This window comes from Myiozetetes cayanensis, unplaced genomic scaffold (assembly GCF_022539395.1).
Source record: "Myiozetetes cayanensis isolate MyiCay16 unplaced genomic scaffold, myiCay2020 scf5-8, whole genome shotgun sequence".
Classification (NCBI taxonomy): domain Eukaryota; kingdom Metazoa; phylum Chordata; class Aves; order Passeriformes; family Tyrannidae; genus Myiozetetes; species Myiozetetes cayanensis.
Genome location: NW_026087742.1, coordinates 23,897,136 through 23,915,360, shown reverse-complemented (window position 1 = coordinate 23,915,360; position 18,225 = coordinate 23,897,136). Strand labels below are relative to the sequence as shown.

Below are 18,225 nucleotides of genomic sequence, written 5' to 3'. Positions count from 1 at the left end.
TTAGAAAAGCCTTTGCTTATTGCAGTCTAACAATGACTAAACATGACAAGCCAGGAAGCAGTCCAAAAAGCAAGGAAATCTTTCCTGCTCTAACGCAGGCACTTGAACTCCGACTACCACATGGAAAAGCAGGTCTGCTTCATCTGCCATGTAGATACCATAGTTGAGTGTGAGATGCCTCTTCAGTGTAACAACAGTGCCCACACTTCGAATGTGGGCTGTCCCCCTGGCCCATGCTTTTGCCTCCCCAGAAGCTGGCTTTCTTCTCCTCCTTGGCAGGCAGAGCCCAGCTTACTCCTGCCTCCCCTTGGGCAGCTATTACTGCAGTCACATGAGTTGGAGAAAGCAATCCTCTTCTCCTAGGCTATTGTAGTTGTGAAGAAAACTGGGCATGGTCACCTGCACATAGGTATCAGCTGGAAAGTGGTAAGTTTCTAGTTCTCCTAAACTAAGTCTAATAGGATTGCAGCCTGGAGGGAATCAGAGGGACTAGGAAGAGGAAAAGGGAAGGAAAAGCCTTTACTGTAGATCTAAAAATAAACACTGTAATGATGTTGCCGTATTTCTGTGAATTCTCCCTCTATCTCCAGGTCATTGGCATTGAAAGAGTCCACTTCTTGGTGTCCACTTCATTCCTCTGTGCTATATGTGGCAACTCCTTGTCTGACCCCTTCTGCATTTCAGATGGTCCAGTATCATCATCATCGATGAGAGACCATGCAGGTACTTTGAGGCCATGACAATAGCTGGGCAGCTGGAGAGCCAATCCTTCAACAGACCCCAGAGGAGAAGCTGTGGAAGATCTGGAGTTTTCCACTTACTGCCTGCTCCTCATGCCTCAGAGGGAAGCTCTGTTAAGCAAGAGCAGATAGCACAGCACTTGGTGCAGACACATGAGTACAGAGGCATGAGGCAAACCTTGGCCAACTTGCCCGAGGCAAGCTGCACAGAGATGTGACTCACAAGCACCCCCTGGGTGTGACACTGGTAGGCAGCCCCCCTCCCAACCCCCAGAGACACAGGTGCATCAGCCTCTGCCTGTGGACACAAATGCATTGGGAGGTAGAGGAGCTTTCTTTCTGGGCTGGTTAACATTAGTTTTATGACCCAAATACAGTTTTCTGGGGCTTCCCCGGAGGAAACTAGAGCTTCAGCTGCAACCACTATCCAAAATCTCCACAAGAAGGCAGCCAGGTCCTGGGATTTCAGCCTTGACCTGTTCCTCAGCATATGCTGGAAACCTTGCAATTTAGCTGAGGTATTCAGTTATCACTACCAGAGACTTCATACTCCAAGCAGCTTTAGAAAGGTGTCTGTTGTTCTCGTTGTACAAAAAAACCCTACATCCCTCTTGAAGCACAAACTTCTTCCTCTTTCTGATGGACTGGTCTCAACCCAGACTGCAACTTCTCCCTGCTCCTCTCCACTCAGACTCCTCAAACACTCCTGACACTCCCTGGGTCCAGATGAGCCTGTCAGAGCCCAGAAGCAGTGGTAGCTCTGACTCCCCCTGCCCCTGCTCCTCCACAAGTTGCAGACAGATCTGTTATTTCCATGCCCTTTGAGCTTTCTTGACCTCTCCTCATTTCCTCTACTCACAAGGGCTCTGTGAGACCTGCAGCACAACTGTGGGAGATGAAAAGCAAGCTCCTTTCTCAGATGATGGCTCCTGCCCTTGTGTTTCAGGTGATAACCTCATGAAGGCTTTGAAAGGAAGACCTTCGGTCAGCAGTTTCTGGATTCAAGTGGAATTTGACCTCTGTTGTGCGCCCCTTACACATTGGTCTGGTTGATCTTTTGAAGATCAACTCTATTTCTGTAGATCAATACAGGACTTCAGTGGCTTTACAGATGAATTTCCCCTTTTTAGCCTAGCTCTACGCCATCTCTTGATAAAAAAGCCATGGGATAAGAATTGATTTCGCATTGTCACATGCAGAAGCCAGTGGCATTTTGACTGTCTTGTGTTTTGTGGTACTTGTCAAGCACTGTGACAAAGGGATGTCCAAACCCACCCCTGTGAGTATTATTTGCTTCTACACCCTGCTCTTGGAGGTTTCTCAGCACGGTGGCAGGGCTTACAGGGGCCTCACATCACCCCTTGCTACCTCAGTGTCCCCATGCAGGGCGTTGCATTCCCATCCCCTGGTGCAAGGAGGCAGAGACAAAGGACCAGTTTGCCTTATTACTCATGGGCTCCGCACGCCTTGGCTGAAGAGCTCTGTACCACTCGAGCGCAACTAAGCAAACCCAGCCGTTCCCCAGCAGAAACCTGGTCCTTGCCCATACACCCCTCCGGCACAGAGGCCCGGGCACCACACCTGCCATCCCTTGTGCTCACCCCGCCCTGGGGGAGAGCATGTCTCCACAGGCAGAAGGGAGACGCCTGGGCTAGCCCTGTGTGCTGACGGACATAAGGCACTGAGGTGGAACCACTGCCGGAGGCGCTGTGCCAGTGCCAGCACTGGTGCCATGGGAAGCCTCTGTGAGCCACAGACCTGCCCACACCCGGACCTGCTGTGGAGTCTGATGCATTAAGCAAGAAATTTTTTTTTTTTTTAATTAGCTACAGTGGAAAATTTAGCCCCTAAGGGGCTTAAAAAGAAGATATTTTCCAAGTGCTTGGGTCATTTTCAGAGTTACGCAGGTTTTAAGAGGATGTAATTTAATATGTTAATGATGAGTTGTTTGGACTTTGCTGTAAGAAATCAAATACTTTACAAATATCGATTCATCATATGTTTACTTATTTTAAAGCAAACACCTCCCGCACACACAAACTCATGCACTCCTCCTGCCCCTCCGGACTTTTCCCAATGCTCCACCTACCCCAAAGCACAGCCACCTCTGACAGAGAACTGCTTGTGCGTTAGGAGTCAACCGCACTCAGAAAAGGAAGAGCCAGACAGTTATTCTGTGCTACCAGGAGAGAAAAATAAAGCAAAAACAAAGCTTGGCATCAAGAAGGGGTCAGAGACTAATTAAGTTTCCTTTGGAGAGAGATTACTATGAAATGAAGCCTGTGTGAACAGTGGAATGGGTAAATCATCATCAAGCATAATTACCTCGGAAATAGTGCTGGGAGGTAGGTTTTTCCTCTCTCTCGTATTAGTTCAGCACAGCCAAAACAAGAGGGTTTTTTTTCCTTTCCTATATTCACAAGTGAGGAGGAATTACAAGATTCATCTTCCTCTGCAACATTTTTTCTTTTCTTTTTCTTTTACACTCAGATTTACAACAGGTTTAATTTTTCCATTCCTTCCTACCCAGTCTTTAGGAGAAAAAATGTGAAACAAATTAAAAGAGCCATAGGGAAGCCAGAGGTAAGAAAAATGAAATACTTAATAATTTACTGCAGTTAACTTTATCCAGGTACCAGACTCCCATACACTAAACACAGTCCAGGGACTAAAATAAAAGACATTGAAAATAACAGCTGCCTTTTCTCCTGACAGACACTTATGGCTCACATGCCTCATTAAGAGGAAGATGATGACCAAAGCAAGGCACTCACCTCTCTTCTTGTGATGTTTCCCACAGAAATCCCAACGCACCTGCAAAGCCAACAAAGCCCCTTTCTCCCACCTCCACTGGGCTTTAAAGAGCCCAGGTCGCTTGAGGAACGTGCTGTGTGATTGGTAGGGTGCCCATCACATGAGTAAAACTTTTTTTCTAGCCAAACCTGTTCCCCAGTCCTCCTGGGACCAGAGGGTGTCTCTGTGATTCTTAGATCGTACTGGAATGCTGTTGTGCCGAAAACACAAAGCTTTAAAGAATTTCTATTATTATACTCTTGAAAGGGTGGATGAATGAGTCACTCAGATGAAGTACTTGAACTTTAAAGATGATGGGCAAATTGGAAGGACGTAAGTATTGCTGGAGTAAAAGATTACAGGACTGCTGTTTCAACATGGATATAAGAAGAATGTACTGAATAGAAACAGAGTAAATTAATTTTAATATTTTCATTTAATTATGTCGCATAGGAAAAAATCCAGTGGTTTAGGTTGGGTCTATTTTCATTTTATTTAGTTTGGGATTTTTTTTCTAAACAGAAGTGTAAGCATTGGCTACTCTGCAAGACACTGTGGATAACACAAAAAGTGGGAAGACCATCCCATTTCCTTGGGCCCCCTGGATTTTTAATATATTCAGTCTTATTAAGACTGAGCAAAGTCAAGCACAGACATACATATTAGTTGGCCTGTGATGAACTGAGAAGGGCTAAGGCTGAGGAACACGGCAAAAAAGGAATGTCCCTCACCTTCCTCTCCCTCACTCATTCCAGTCCAAGACTGCCAAAAGCCATGATTCATGTTCCTGGAGCCTTGAGCTTGTCTCTGGCAAAAGCACAGGTGGTTGTGCTTGGTGTTCTTCATCTACTTGTGCAAAACCCAGCCAAATAAATAATGGGCTTGGGAAGGGTGAGGGGAGTTCCATGTCATTAGAACCTTCACAAGTCAAAACCAAACATGAAAACAATATGGATATATCCCACTGGTAGCCATCCTGGCAAACATTTTGTGTGAAATTATTGAGAACTGAAATAGTTCTAACATTGTATGGATCTCCTAGTACCTAGAGACAACTGAAGAGAGATTCAGCTCTTGCATGAGATCCCTGTGAGATTTCACCCTGAGGAAAGGACAGTGCTTTTGGCATTTCCAGCGCCATGAGGTATCACAGAGATAAACAAAAGAAGACCCAGCCATTGCAGCCTGATCTAGTAGACAGGCACAAGAAAGTGGTCATTTGGCTCCTCAAGCATACAGATGCTTATTTGTCCAGACCTAAATAACTCAGACCTTCTTGTCCATTATTTGTGCTCCCTACATGCAAAGTCTACTTTGGTGCACCCGCCACCATATTTTGGCAGTGTTGGCAGGACCAGCTGTTTCACAGCAGCTGGTGTGCTGAGCTCTAGGCGGGCAGGTTCCCATTGTTGCTGTTGGACACTGAGAGCAGCTAGAGGAGGGAAAAGCAGTGCATCTCCTGAGCATCTCAGTCTGGCTGATCTTGGGGCAGTGATTAGACACAAGCCTGCTGTGGTAAGACACTCCATCACCTCTCAGCACTTCTCTTGGTGTGTGCTAACCAGGTCAGACTGTAAGTTTGCCTGACTGCCCATGCAGAGGAGGGTCAGAGACCTTGTCCGATCAAGGGAGTGTGCAGTGGGGCTGAAAAGCCATGCAATGGGAAGCTCAGGTGACCCCATGGGTACCTCCACTGGGGTGCCTGCAGCTCTTTTAGCCTTCATGTGTCTGTGTCTTTGTCTGTGTCTGTGCTGGTGTACTGCAGGTGAACCAACACTTCTATACTGCCAGATCCATACACTTGTGAATGTTCTTGCACTTATGAAAGCTACAGACTGACAAGTGTGCGCACCCTCTCTCAGAGCCACATGAACACACACGTGTATCTGCACATGTAGAAATCCATACCTGCACGTGCTTTCCTTGCGTATCCAGACATAGGTCCACATATGCAGACACCTCTGTTGTGTGTGAGTTAAAGGCAAAGTGCAGGATTGGGAGTGAAGACACACAGTCAGTCATTTGGGATTTCATCTGGAAGGACACTCAGATGCTGAGGCCACAGCCTGGCCTATTTTCAGATGGAGGTGGAAAATGAAATTTTTCAGGAGATCTGTCACTTGGCTACTGCAATGTGCTCTGTGGGTGACAGGGCAATGTGAGAACATGCCTGTCACGAAGTATGCTGTGTTTATTCAAAATTGGCATGGAAGGCACACTGGAGGATGCCCAAAGTTGCTGAAAACGGATGATTACATGTTGGAGGTAATTCCAATGGATTGGCCCTGTTCTTCACCTCTAAGAATACTTTTTCACCTTACTGAATCCTTTGAATTTCTTTTCTTCATACCGTGGAAATTATGGTTTAAGACTGAGAGAATATGAGAGGGAGGATTTAGGGAGGGAGAGAGCACACAGGGAGGAAAAGGAGCTTATGGTTGAAGTAGTAGACTGCCAGGAGTAATTTCTGTGAGTGCCTCATGCCAGCATCATGGTGGATGAGCCACTCCCATCCATGAAGAGGAGGCTCCTGACTGCATTTGCAATGTTGCATGGGAAGACGAGACCTCATGGTTGAGGGAGAGGACTTGGGAAATCCTGAACCCCGAGCAGTGCAGCTTCAGTGCTGGCCAAGCCCGTGCACCAATGCACAGGTTCAGCTTGACAGGCATTGTCCGTTTGTCCCAGGGAGAGGGGCTTTTTTGATGATCACGCCTCCAGCACACAGTGGAAGTGCATGGCAGCCCTGCTGGGAGTGAAGCCGAGCATCCCTGCTGCAGCAAGCTGAAAAGGGGCTGCCCATGAGTGGAGGGGCTGCTGCCTTTGCTGGCAGAGTCTCAACCTCACCGGCGACCTCCTCCTGAGGGCACTGCTCCCCGCGGCTGCAGCCCCAGTTCCTGCCGCCCAGCTCTGCTCCTGCATTCCCAGGAGGGCTGCAAACAGCTGCTTCCCAGTCCGCAGTTTGACCTTCCTTCCCTGGGCCAGATTTGGGTTTGAGGCTCGTGCCTACCACCCAAGCCCTCCACGTGCCCTGGCTGGGAGCCAGCTCCTCCCTGGAGAAGAAGGGAATTCCTCATGGCTGCCTCCTCTCCCATCTCAATGCATCCGCACAGGGGGCGAGGATGTGGGCTGTGGGGGACAGATGTCCGTTGTGGCCCTTGGGTTTGCAGCTGGCCTGGCCTCCTGCCAGGCTTGCCTCCTGCCTCCCCAGTTGAGTTGAGTCTTTTGCTACAGCTACTTCCCTCTTTTGGCAAATTTTTGCCCCTTTTTTGCCACTTGTATAACTCTCAGCCTCAAGAGAGAGGAATAACTGTGGGGTGCAGAGAATAAATAAGTGAACACCACCTAGTGAGATCAGGGGAGAGCAACTCTGTCTCTGAAATTGTTTACCAAACAGTGCTGAGTGTGGGGAGACAAATGGCATACGGTTAGCAACAACCACGGGCTAATTATAGTGGGTTAGGATAAACCACCGGGTCACTGGGCTGGCCACCCCAGCTAAACCTGCAAACATATATGCTGAAAAGCCCAGCTGTATGTATGTATTTAGTGTAATGTGGAATGCGGTAAGTAACTTCTCTCTAAAACCTTAGATACCTTGGCGAAGAGTGTTACAGAGAACCCAGAAAACAAGTGTCATTGTGATGCTGGTAATCCTGGTGTTTTGCACTTAGCAATGATTATGGCATTGCACTCTTAGTTCCTAAAGAGAGTGCTATAAGGCACACTCTCAAGAATCGGTGGTTTTTAATATTTTGTGGAAAGAAAGAGACACACCATATTTTTATAATTTTGTAGGGTAGCTTTATTAATGAGCTTATAACCATGCCTGTATTTTGGTGTCATTAAGACTTGCAATTTTGGGTGGTTGCATAAAGCCTGAACTACTGGAATCATGAGATTTCATGAAAATCTATTCTTTCAGCCTTTCAGAAGAGACTGTTTCTCCTGACACGTGAGCAAGCAGAAAGAACAACTTGGAGGAAGCTACTCTGCGTGGTAAAGAACTGAGTTCAGGCAGGGAACTGCTTCCCCAGGGACTTTTGGGCTAGTGCATAAAGTGATATTTGCATGCATGGATAAAAGCAGTAACAAATTAAATCTCAGTACCCCGCTGCTAGCAATTAGACCAGCTGCTTAGGTTCCCTACCTCAGTGGTCTCAACCCAAAAGCTGAGGGAAGCAGAGGATGTATATAAAGGTTAATCTCTATTGGCTGCTACTACTGTTAATAAAGAAGACCCTTAGGGTGCTTTCTTGCACACACTGAGAGAGATTTAGGCTCTATATCTCACCGTAAGAATGCCTCTTTTACTCTGCTGACTATGAAAGAAACTCGTAGGAGAGCCTCAACACAGGCCTGAGGCTAATTTCTGCAAAGGAAAATGCAGACCAAAATATCTGCATCTTAGAGCAGCTGATCTCACCTATGTCTTTCAGCAACCTACAGGTCACATTTTTGTACACGCAGAAAGCAGATGATAAAACATGCATGGTGGAATTTGATGTCAAGCCCTGCCTGACTCCCCTCCCACTGGCAGGAGTTTCTCCTGGCAGGGAAAGGGAGCCAAGCCCTGCAAGAGTGACGCTCTTTAGCCAACACCCTTGGTGGCATAAAAATGCCAGTAAAGGGGGCGTGGCTTTCTTTTCGATCTCATCTTCAGATGAGGGCAGGCAGCTCACTCTGAACAGCAGCCTGACCAGAGGGAATCATAGAACGGTTTGGGTTGGAAGGAACCTGCCAACGGGCAGGGATGCCACTCACTAGATCAGATTCCTCAGGACCTCATCCAGCCTGGCCTTGAACACTTTCAGGGATGGGGCATCCACAACTTTTCTGGACAAACTGTGCCAGTGTTTCACCACCCTCTGAGTAAAGAATTTTTTCCTAACATCTAATCTAAACATATCCTCTTTCAGTTTAATACTATTGCCCCTTGACCTATCACTATCTGCTTGTATAAAAAGTCCCTCTCCCTTCTTTTCATAAGCCCTCTTGAGGTACTGGAGGGCCACAATGAGGTCTCCCCTAAGCTTTCCCTTCTCCAGTTTGACCAATCCCAGCTCTCTCAGCCTGTCTTCATAGAAGAAGCGCTCACAGGGAAGGGTCACAGGAGGATTGAAATCTCATTGTGTCTTGGCAAAGGATTGTCTGGGATTTTCAAAGAAATCTCTAACAGAAGAAAGGACTTTTGAGAAAACCGAAATTTTCTGCTTGTGTTTTAAAAAGCTGACAATGTCCAGGGTAGGTCTGCTACACAGTGTCTCCATATTGCTCTTGGTTATGAATCTGAGGGCTTCCTGGCCTCTAAAAGACTGCATATGTCAGTGTCAGTATATCCATTAGGATGCGGTCCCAGCTACCGAATGGCCTTGGCACTGTGATGGTCCTTTGCGACTGCTGGTTCAGTCGAGTTTCATCTAACAGACTGGGAACAAGCTGTTCTGTCTGGACCTAGTGACTGCATTGTTCTTGCTTATGGTTAAAAACCTCTTCTCCAAAATTCTGTGTGTCGGTCATGAGCCACAACATACTTGAAAGAAGCGGTCTTTACTGCTTGTTTGCAAGGGGCCAAAGAAATCTGTTCACATTAATTGATTCCATCTTATTACTGAAGGGTGTTTTGGGACATCTCATTCCTCCCAAATCCATCCTAATGGAGCTAATGCCTCCTCTGCATTAGCTACTTCTGATGTGGGAGGCTGTAAGGGGCTGGCTGTGGAGCACTGCCATCTACATATGGTTGGCTGTCACTATCCAGTTTCCAACACACTTGCTCCAAGCCTGTCTCATTTATCACAGCATCTCCACCATCCCTCTTGTCAGAGGGCTGGAGCACCCAAGAGAAAGAGGGAGGACAGTCAACTGAAAGCTGCATCACAGGAGTCTTGGCAGCAGGAGGAAAGGGGAACAGCAGAGGGGTGTTGGCTGGTGCGACACTGGGATGGAAATAAATAGTATGCACGCCTTGGGCGAGTTTATAGTGCTCCTGGGGTGACAGCCTCTGCCTTGGCAAGGGTGTGGCTGATGTCTAACACCAACTCATTGCTCTGACAGGACTGTAGGCACCATCCAATATTCTTCCTCTGAAACTCTCTTGAGGTTTCAATAATTAACCCTAAACTTCCTAGAGACCCTTCCATGCACCTGGGGTTTGACTCAGTCAACCCAGTACCCAGCTGTACCTGGGTTTTAGTTTCAGGTGGGGGAGGGATGCGGTTGTGCTTTGGGCAATCCAGACCTTATACATGGACCGTTTCTTCTCTACTTGTAGCTGCTCCATGGCTGGACATTAACTCTCCGAGTTAGTCTCCCTGCCTCTTATTAGCCTTTAGAGAAGGCTCAGTCGGTCTGTGCTGCCCTCTCATGGGCACATATAGGAAAGGTTACGTTTCACTCTTTTTTTTTTTGTTTGTTTCAAGATGCTTTTTAACCTGCTATTCAAGAGACGTCTTTTCATATGTGATTTCTGAAAAGCCACTGAGGCTTAGAACAACTTCTAAGAGGTGTATGAAATGTAGCTACAAAATGTAGTTCTGTCTAGAGTTATGCTGGACCCTGCTTAACTCTTATCTTTCTAAAGGGCTTTTCTCTTCATTTGGAAACATTTAGATGTCTAACAGTGCAAAATGTAGGCAGTTGTTGCTCCCAACAATAGGCTGAGTTACCAAACATGTATCGGCATCATGGCACCATAAAACAGTCAAGGAGTCTCTCAAGATATCTCTGTTACTTTACCAAGGATTCAAACCACAGGGCCAAAAGCTGGGTTGTCCAGTGGGCAATACTTGTTTTCATACTGTGGGGTTTCAGCAAACCGTCAATGCTGCCCTCCCCTGAATCTCCTTGCAAGGAGGCAGGATATTATGCTAGACCCAAGGGGATACTTAAACAATAGCTCGATAGAGCCAGCATCGCTCTGCTCCTCAAAGGGGTTGTGATGTTTGTTCACGGTGTTTATGTAACTTTGAGCCACTGTTAAAAATCTTTGGGTCTCTGACCATTTGCCTGAATGTAATATAGCCTTCTCTCTAACGTCAACTCACCTGTCCAAGCACCAAAAGCTCCTCAGGGTGGAAACTGTTTTTCTTCAAGAGCTGCTATGACATGCATTTTTCTCATTAACAAACTACTGTGCTATTACACATGCCTGTATACACCTCTGTTTCCTGTTTTATGCGAGAAGGAAAGCTGGGGGACAGGAAGGAGGAAGGACAGAGGTCATCTCTTTTTCTTACAAACTCCCTAACCCTAATACAGATCCTTCCTCCTAGTTAATAATAAGGATTTTTAAGGTTGGACCTGGTGATTCCAAGTAAGGCATTTGTCTTAAAGGCTTGCAAGTTTAGAGTGAAATTTTCATGGCCAGTATAAATTGAGAGTTGCACTCCCTCAGCTACAATGCCTTCCTTTTTCGATAGCCGTGCACCTTTGTAAGTCCAGCTCTGTGTAGTTCCATATTCCTCCACCTCTTGCCACTTTAATGAATGAATGCAAAAGATGCTTATTTTTGGTCTCAAAGCAACAATGTAAAAAAGTAAGTGAGTCCATCTCATAGCTCATTTCTTCCATGGTATCATTTCACTGCAGTTTATGAAAGGACACCAGCGGTTTCTCTTGTTTTCTACACTGGAAGATAGAAAGTTTACCCCAGGCTCCTGGATGAATAAGCCAATGAGATGCCCTTCCAAGTGCCTGAGAGCAGCAAGGTCTGACAAAGGAGGGTGAGCTCTTCCCCCCTGTGAGAGGAGCTGGGGAACTGATATGGTAGCCTTGAGGGAGAAAGGAAGAGCCATTCTCCTAATTCATACCAGGTGTTTCTAAAACAGATCAACTACTGCAATGTCTGCAGTCAGTTTCCAGTGTTGAATTATGTATATAGAAATCTCTTGAATCTGCTTCGCCTAAATTCATCTGTTTTGCAGTGACACTCCAGCCCACCACCTTTCCCCAGGAGAAGATGGAGCGTGAGTGTTCATCCAATCCATGTCACCCCAACATCTCAAAGTTCTCCTTTTCATTTCTGTATGTTGAGCTATGGCCATGAACTTTTGGTGATGCTGTTACATCAGTTCTGTCCATGAGGACAGTCCCCAAAAAAGGAATGCAGCCATGGATATTAATGCCTGACCTTCAGGGAATGTTTCTTCATTTTTTTCTCCATTTCCTCTGGCTGAAAGAATGGTCAAGAGCAGCTTTCCCTTGAATACAAGCCAAAGGCATGTCAGACAGGGTTTGATCAATTTGTCCTGGTATTCCCTTCCAAGCTCTTCCACATTCTCCAGTCTTCAGCTGGAGGTCTCTCTTGAGCTCTTTGTCGGACTTTACCCAGAGGCCAATTTCTTCCACTTCAGACATGAAAGCCCTGAATAGTTGTTTCTACCTACTTTGAGTTTCACATGATTGTGAAACTTTGAAATCAATGGCATTAAACTAGCTTGAAGTCGGTGTTATGTAGCAATGATTCACATCCAATGAGTCACAATGAAATGTCTCATGCTATAAGCAGCTGGCCATTGAAAAATGTGCCCTCCACCTAACTAAGAAGCAGAGCAGAGTCTGTGTGGACTTTTCAAAGTATCTTTAATCAGCTGTTGCAACACTGGGTGTTTTTTGCATTGGTTAGAAGCAGTACACAGGCAACTTCAGTATTGCTTGGGGCATCTGAGTAGTTTTAACTTCCATACAGAGATGGCAGAAAAAGAAACTGATGTTTTCATCCAAGAGACCTATTTCACAGTGAATATACTTTCCTTCTGATTGCTCCTCTGCATCCTGCTTCTGAAGGAGTACAAGGTTCACAACAGAAACACTCTGTGGGCCATAAGATCATGCCATTTGGCAGATGAATGGGATGTCATGCTTCTGTGGTTGTCCATGGATAAGCAAAAAAAAAAAAACATCTGTTCCTTCAAAATAATGTACTTTCTTGGTGTCCAGCTCACATTGAGGAGTAATCATCCTTGGGAACTACAAATTACCTCCAACTTCCACACCTTTCACTCCATGACCTATCCTTATCCATTAGAAGCACAAGGCAACACAGGTGTGGGTAAAAAAACCACAAACCACCCTTTTTAAAAGAATGTACTTCAGTGCACAGACATCTCCCTTGTGAAGAGGAAAAAGAGCAAACAACAGATGTTAGTCACGTTGCTTAGCACACTCTGGAGGGCATTCAAATATACTGTGACTAGTGTGCTATAAGGACTTATATGGAATAGTTTCAGTCACACACAATGAACTGCTAATTCCTTCAGAGCACTCAAGGCAAGAAATTTAAAGACAGTTTAGTGTCATGTTGATAAATGTCCACTTATGAAGAAGAAATAAGGATCTAATGGTTTGAGAAAAAATTATGGAAAAGGGGCAGTCACTGGAGTTAAAATTACAGTAAAATTTCCATTTTAAATCTAACTTGCCTCCTTTTCTTCATCACAGGAAAGCCTTCTTATACACAAACAGCAGTGCTTTACCATAAAGTAGAATTTTTCTAGAACTAAAGTGTATTTTTCAGAAGAACTCTGAAGCAAATCAGAAAGCACAGCTGTGTGACACTATAATCTTACACACACAATAATCTGCCAACATTCTGGAGGATGCTTTTTTGTTTTCATAAAATTAAGTTCCTGGGCTTCTTTTTGCTTGAAAAACTGCAATTCAAAATACAATCCAATCATCTGAGATGTTCGAGGTGAAGGAAGTGTCATTTCTCCCCAGCTCATGATGTGTTCCCCAAGATTTCTGGTCAAAGCCCTTGCTCAGAGCTGATCAACCCCCTTTTAAGCTGGCGAAAGCTGAAGGACTGGCCTCAGCCCACTGTCTTCCCTAGTCTCTTGCCATCTACACATGACAAATCTAGGCCCAAAGAGCTGTCCTGAGTACTGCCTCATTCATTTTTATACAACTGCTGCTCCCCAAAGGAGAGTGACCTCTCCTCTGAGGAGAGAAATGAACAGAAAACACTGTTTCTGTTTCACTTTTCTGAGAAACAGAAAAGACAGATGCTCTCTCTTATGTGCAATGGGAAGACTTCTTGCTACCACACAGCAATTTTGCTGGCATGAGATAAGGTATCCAGGCCACCAAAGCAAAATTTTGGCCCTGAGATTGCTGAGGAACACTGGGTAGGGCCTCTCTTGCAAAATTTCTGTCATCTGTAAGAAGACTGCTTTCCAGGTCACTTCAACCTACCTGAAAGAGGGATTAAGGATCTTTCCTTGCATAACTCCCTTAATGATGACATGAAGTTGAAGGCATACACTTATAGTCTGAGAACATATTACAAGTCAAAAGCTTCTCGTAAGTAAAACAGAACAACAAACACAATACACAAATGACAGAAGCAGGAAATGCACAGTTAAGGCTATACCCAAAGGAATCCTAATCCTGTTCTACGATGTAATTCAAAGACATGCTAATTTCTCCATCTTCTGGGACAACATGATGACAAATGACCATAGAGATGAGAAGGCTTCAGCCACTATTTTCATCTTCCATACGTTTCTTGTTTCACAGAGATACATTAGGACAGGGCATATATACATAGGGCTGCTTACAAACTGTTGATCAAAAATGTATCAGGCTGAAAAACAACCTCAGTGTCTGATTCTTCCAGTTGCCAAAGATAAGTAGGGATTTGAAAAGCATCTCACCACTTCAGTGGGACCTAGATGCCTAAGTCTACATTTAGCTTCTTATAAAACCAGCCAAGATTGAATCTGAACCTTAAGCCACCCCTAGACTCAAAATAACCTTAAGAATCTCCCTGCTCTAAGAATGATAGGGCTGTTTACCTACCTGGAAACACATGAGTTAACTGATTTTTTTTTAGAACCTTAGATAAAAAGGAAACTCTTCTCAGATATGGAATTTGTATGCCAAATACTTGTCTCTGTTATTCCCAGACTTTTTGGGCCCAAGCTGTGCTGCAGAGAATCACACAACCTAATCATCAGACTTTTAGCTAAAAATAGATAGATGAAGTTTCTATGGCGTTCTCTTCATAGCCATAGAGACAGTCATTTGGGAATACACTGCCATCCATCAGGAAATTAGAGCACTTGCCTAAAAAAGAGAAAAGTCTAGTGACAAAAAACCCCCACTATCTGGCATCTACTGCACATACACAGTACATGAAGCCAAAACAATAGTATGGTCTGTTGCACATTTTCAATAATCTTTAGGCAAGATACAGAAAAACAAAAAGACATCCTTATCAGGGTGGAAACAGACACTTGGATAGTACGAAAATGAGAATTGTGTTTTAAGTATCAAAGGCAGCCTAAATGACGTGTTTGCGAAATGTACCTCGACTGTGATGAATTTCCTGAGCTACCAGTCCTTGGTTTTGGTTTGCTTAGTTTTATTCACCTCCCACATTCCTGGGTGATAATGTTTTCTGAAGCCAGTAAGGGTGTGTGCAACTGTTACTTTACTGTTTTTGTTATCAAGATATACACTGTACTTGTCATGATACAAGTAGGGCAACACCAAAAAGCAGAGTGATTGGTACCTACCAACAGGGTTGATTAAGGGTGTGACAACTGCACCCAGTGTGTGGAAGAGGCAGAAGACAGCTTCTTGCATCAGAGGATCTCTGGGGCCAGTGGGAAAGCCCAGACCCAGCCTATCAAAGTATTAAGATGGGCACTGGCGTTGCTGCATAGCTGCACAGCTGTGAGCCACCAATGCAGCAGGAAAAAAGAGAGGGTTGCCGGTTGTCCAGGGCTGCTCTTAAATTCTACTTGCTTTTGTGCTTGTGTTGCCTGAGCTGTGGGGTTTCTTTGCACAGAAAAACAGAATCTAGGAGTGGCCTAAATATGGGACTTATGCATTTGTATGCACAGAACCCATTGGAGTTCAGCAGACCTGCCTCTTCAAGGTGTACCATACGTGCATGCAGGGTCCATGCACACCTAGATGTGAGTTTGTGATTCCAAACCAATCATGCTGATTTGCAGGATTGAAACCCAAGGGGAAGCAGAAGCATACTGAACAGGGCAACCATGAAAGAGAGATACAAGCAGACGTTTTCCAAGTTATTGCCAATGACTACAAAAGCATGATGCAATACCACAAGAGCAAGGTCAGTAGGGGCCAAAGGGAGTGCACAGGCCTCTTCTAGAAACACCTACACATCTTTGTTCTCCTCCGATATTCTCTCCATTTCTGCCTGCCTGGCATCTATCATAGACTGCACCTGGAGAAAGGAAAAGGAAAAGGGTCATTTGGGAGCTTATTTCCTCACACACTGGTGCCCAGAACTGACCTTACCATTCATCTGCAGGTTTTGCGTTCAGTACACCATGAACCCAGCAGCAAACCACAAAGATGGTGCATTTCCTGACTGACTAGAAGGCAACGAAGGAAAAGACTCTCTTTGTCTGCTTTCTTTTCTCTAACCTCCTCATTTTCCCAAGAAGCAACCCACACTTCTAACTCACTCCTAAACTATTGTCTCATTTGTCTGACTTTGAATTAGCTGTGTCTGAATACCCTGCAGGCTCAGCAGAGACAGCTCTCCTGAGCAGAGGTGTGCGGGCAAGAAAAGTGTTCCCTCCCAGTCTGGGATAGAGGGAGCTGGTGAAGGGTCACAGAGGGGCCCTATTCCTGTCCTTAAGCTTCCCTCATTTCTCAGGTAACCCCAGGGCATGTTCACTCCATCCTTCCCCCAAACACAACTCTTCACCCATACTCCCATACCTTCCCTCCCTCTCCTTCTGAAGCACACATGGTCCTTGCATTCCAGGCACTCTGCTCCTGCCCTGTGCTTTTCCTCCTTCCAAGTAAGACACACAGTGGGAGAAGCAGTCCTGGGTTGACCCTGATTTTAGTGTGCTCAGCAAAACTGGCTTTCTGTTGTGGCCCTAACAGGCAGTCCCCATTGGGCCCCAGCAAGACCATACCTCCATCAATATGAACTGCAAGGGGTCATCAGGCTTAGAGTACACCAGTTTTTCTGTGATCTCCTGAGACAGAGACAGACAGAAGGAAAGAATTATTGATCCGTAGGTAGGTGGGTGGCTGCACTTTCTGCTCCAAGACTATCTGCCTTTTAAAAAGCAAGCATCTCTTCCAAACCCCAAAGATGATCAATGGTCCTTTTCTACTGCTTTTCCTCTGTTTATGCTTAGGAAAGCACAGGACGAAAAGCTTGAACCAAATTATACTGGGGAAAGGATAATTTGGTTCAAGCTAACTTTAGGCCAAGCTTCTCATCTAAGCTTCTGGAAGGAGAAGGAAATATATATTTTACCTGAAATATCTGCAGAATATTATGTTTCTCCACGTAATCAATGGACACTTGATAGGCATTTTCAAATATCGTTGGCTCTGGTACTTCATACTCAGTCTCTGCTGCTGCTGATGCAGCCTCAGGTGTGTTACCATCCTGTGTGGAGTCAGACATGTATATCTTGACTTCAAAACTTGACAGTTCACCTAGAGATGATCTGATCTGAGGTGAGCTTTCCCTGGATATGGACTATTCAGTGAGCAGTAACTGGTCCTCAGAATCTGGTAGTTTCTCAATAACCAGCTTGTTTGCAGACACTGGCAATTCCACTACAGATGGCTGGTGTTTTAACCCCAGGTAAGTCATGCACTGGTGGTGGGGATTCAGTTATAGGTGTCTGGTCCTCAGATGATTCAGCAGCTGGCAGTATGCTAGATTCCTCCACTTTGGACTCTGAATGATTGTTGTGCTCTTGCTAAAATATTTAACAAATAAACAATGAAGAATATTTTAAATATGCATCTCCAGAGGTCAGATACATCACATTACGGCAACCTTCTGCAAATATGCTGCAACCCCTCTTAAGGCATGCATTTAATTTCTGTGACTGGCCCCACTTGCACCTTCTGCATGATCTCAGGAACTCCATTTAAAGCTCAGGCCCAAGCCATCAGAATTGGTCTGTGCCTGATCCTCACTTACTGACTAGTTTTCCTAGGGGCACTCTATAAGTCTATACTGTAGGTAGTTCTGTCTCTATGGAAGTCCCTTGGATGGATCCCAGACCCGACTCGTGACCTTTCCTTGGCTGGGGCTATCCGTGATCCCTCTCACCAGCAACCTGCCTGTGCTGGGGTTTCCCTCCGTTCCCGGCTCCTCTCCCTGCCCGGCACAGCCCCGGTCTCGCTCCCTGGCAGCAAGCAGCCGAAATTCGCGTGGCTTCACCGCTTCCCTCCTCGAGCAGCCGGCTCACAGCGGGCTGTGCTGCATCCACGCCCTGCTCTCCCATTCCCACACCCGTGACTGAGCGCAGGCAGAGTTCTGCCCGGTTTCCCCATCCCGCTCCAAACCCGCCCGGGGCAGGGGGCAGCAGCCACGGCTGCTCCGAGGTTTTGGGGGTTCCGGTGGCAGCAGCGCTGCCTGAAGCAGGAGCGGGGGCAAGGGCGAAGGGGGAGCAGGATCTGCGCCCATCCCTCTAATGGGAAGCGGGGTGCTGTGCCGGGGGACAAAAGATACGGGGCGCTCCGTGCGGAAGCTGCTCGGGGGCAGCGCGGGTCGGTGCATTCCGGGAAGGCGCTTCCCGGCGCCGGGGCTGCCCCTCACCTGCCCCCGGGGCTGCAGGGCAAGGCAGGGGCGCTTCGCGCCCCGCCCGCCCTTTTGCTGCTCGTCGCTCGCCGTAGGGGGGGGGGGCGGTGCGAGACGCCGGGGCGGTTGCCGGGGCAACCGCCGTCACGG

The 18,225-nt window shown here is 46.2% G+C and overlaps 1 protein-coding gene across 1 annotated transcript; it reads right to left on the bottom strand.

Annotated features, from left to right (window-relative positions):
* Positions 1–12,019: 12,019 nt before the first annotated feature.
* On the bottom strand, positions 12,020–17,206 carry TEX55 (testis expressed 55). The gene is made up of 4 exons (XM_050332920.1): positions 16,792–17,206; positions 16,442–16,504; positions 15,671–15,735; positions 12,020–14,600 (listed from the first exon to the last, which is right to left on the bottom strand). Exons 1-4 carry the CDS (start codon positions 16,942–16,944, stop codon positions 14,588–14,590), a joined length of 294 nt encoding a protein of 97 aa, XP_050188877.1. The 5' UTR covers positions 16,945–17,206; the 3' UTR covers positions 12,020–14,587.
* Positions 17,207–18,225: the final 1,019 nt, after the last annotated feature.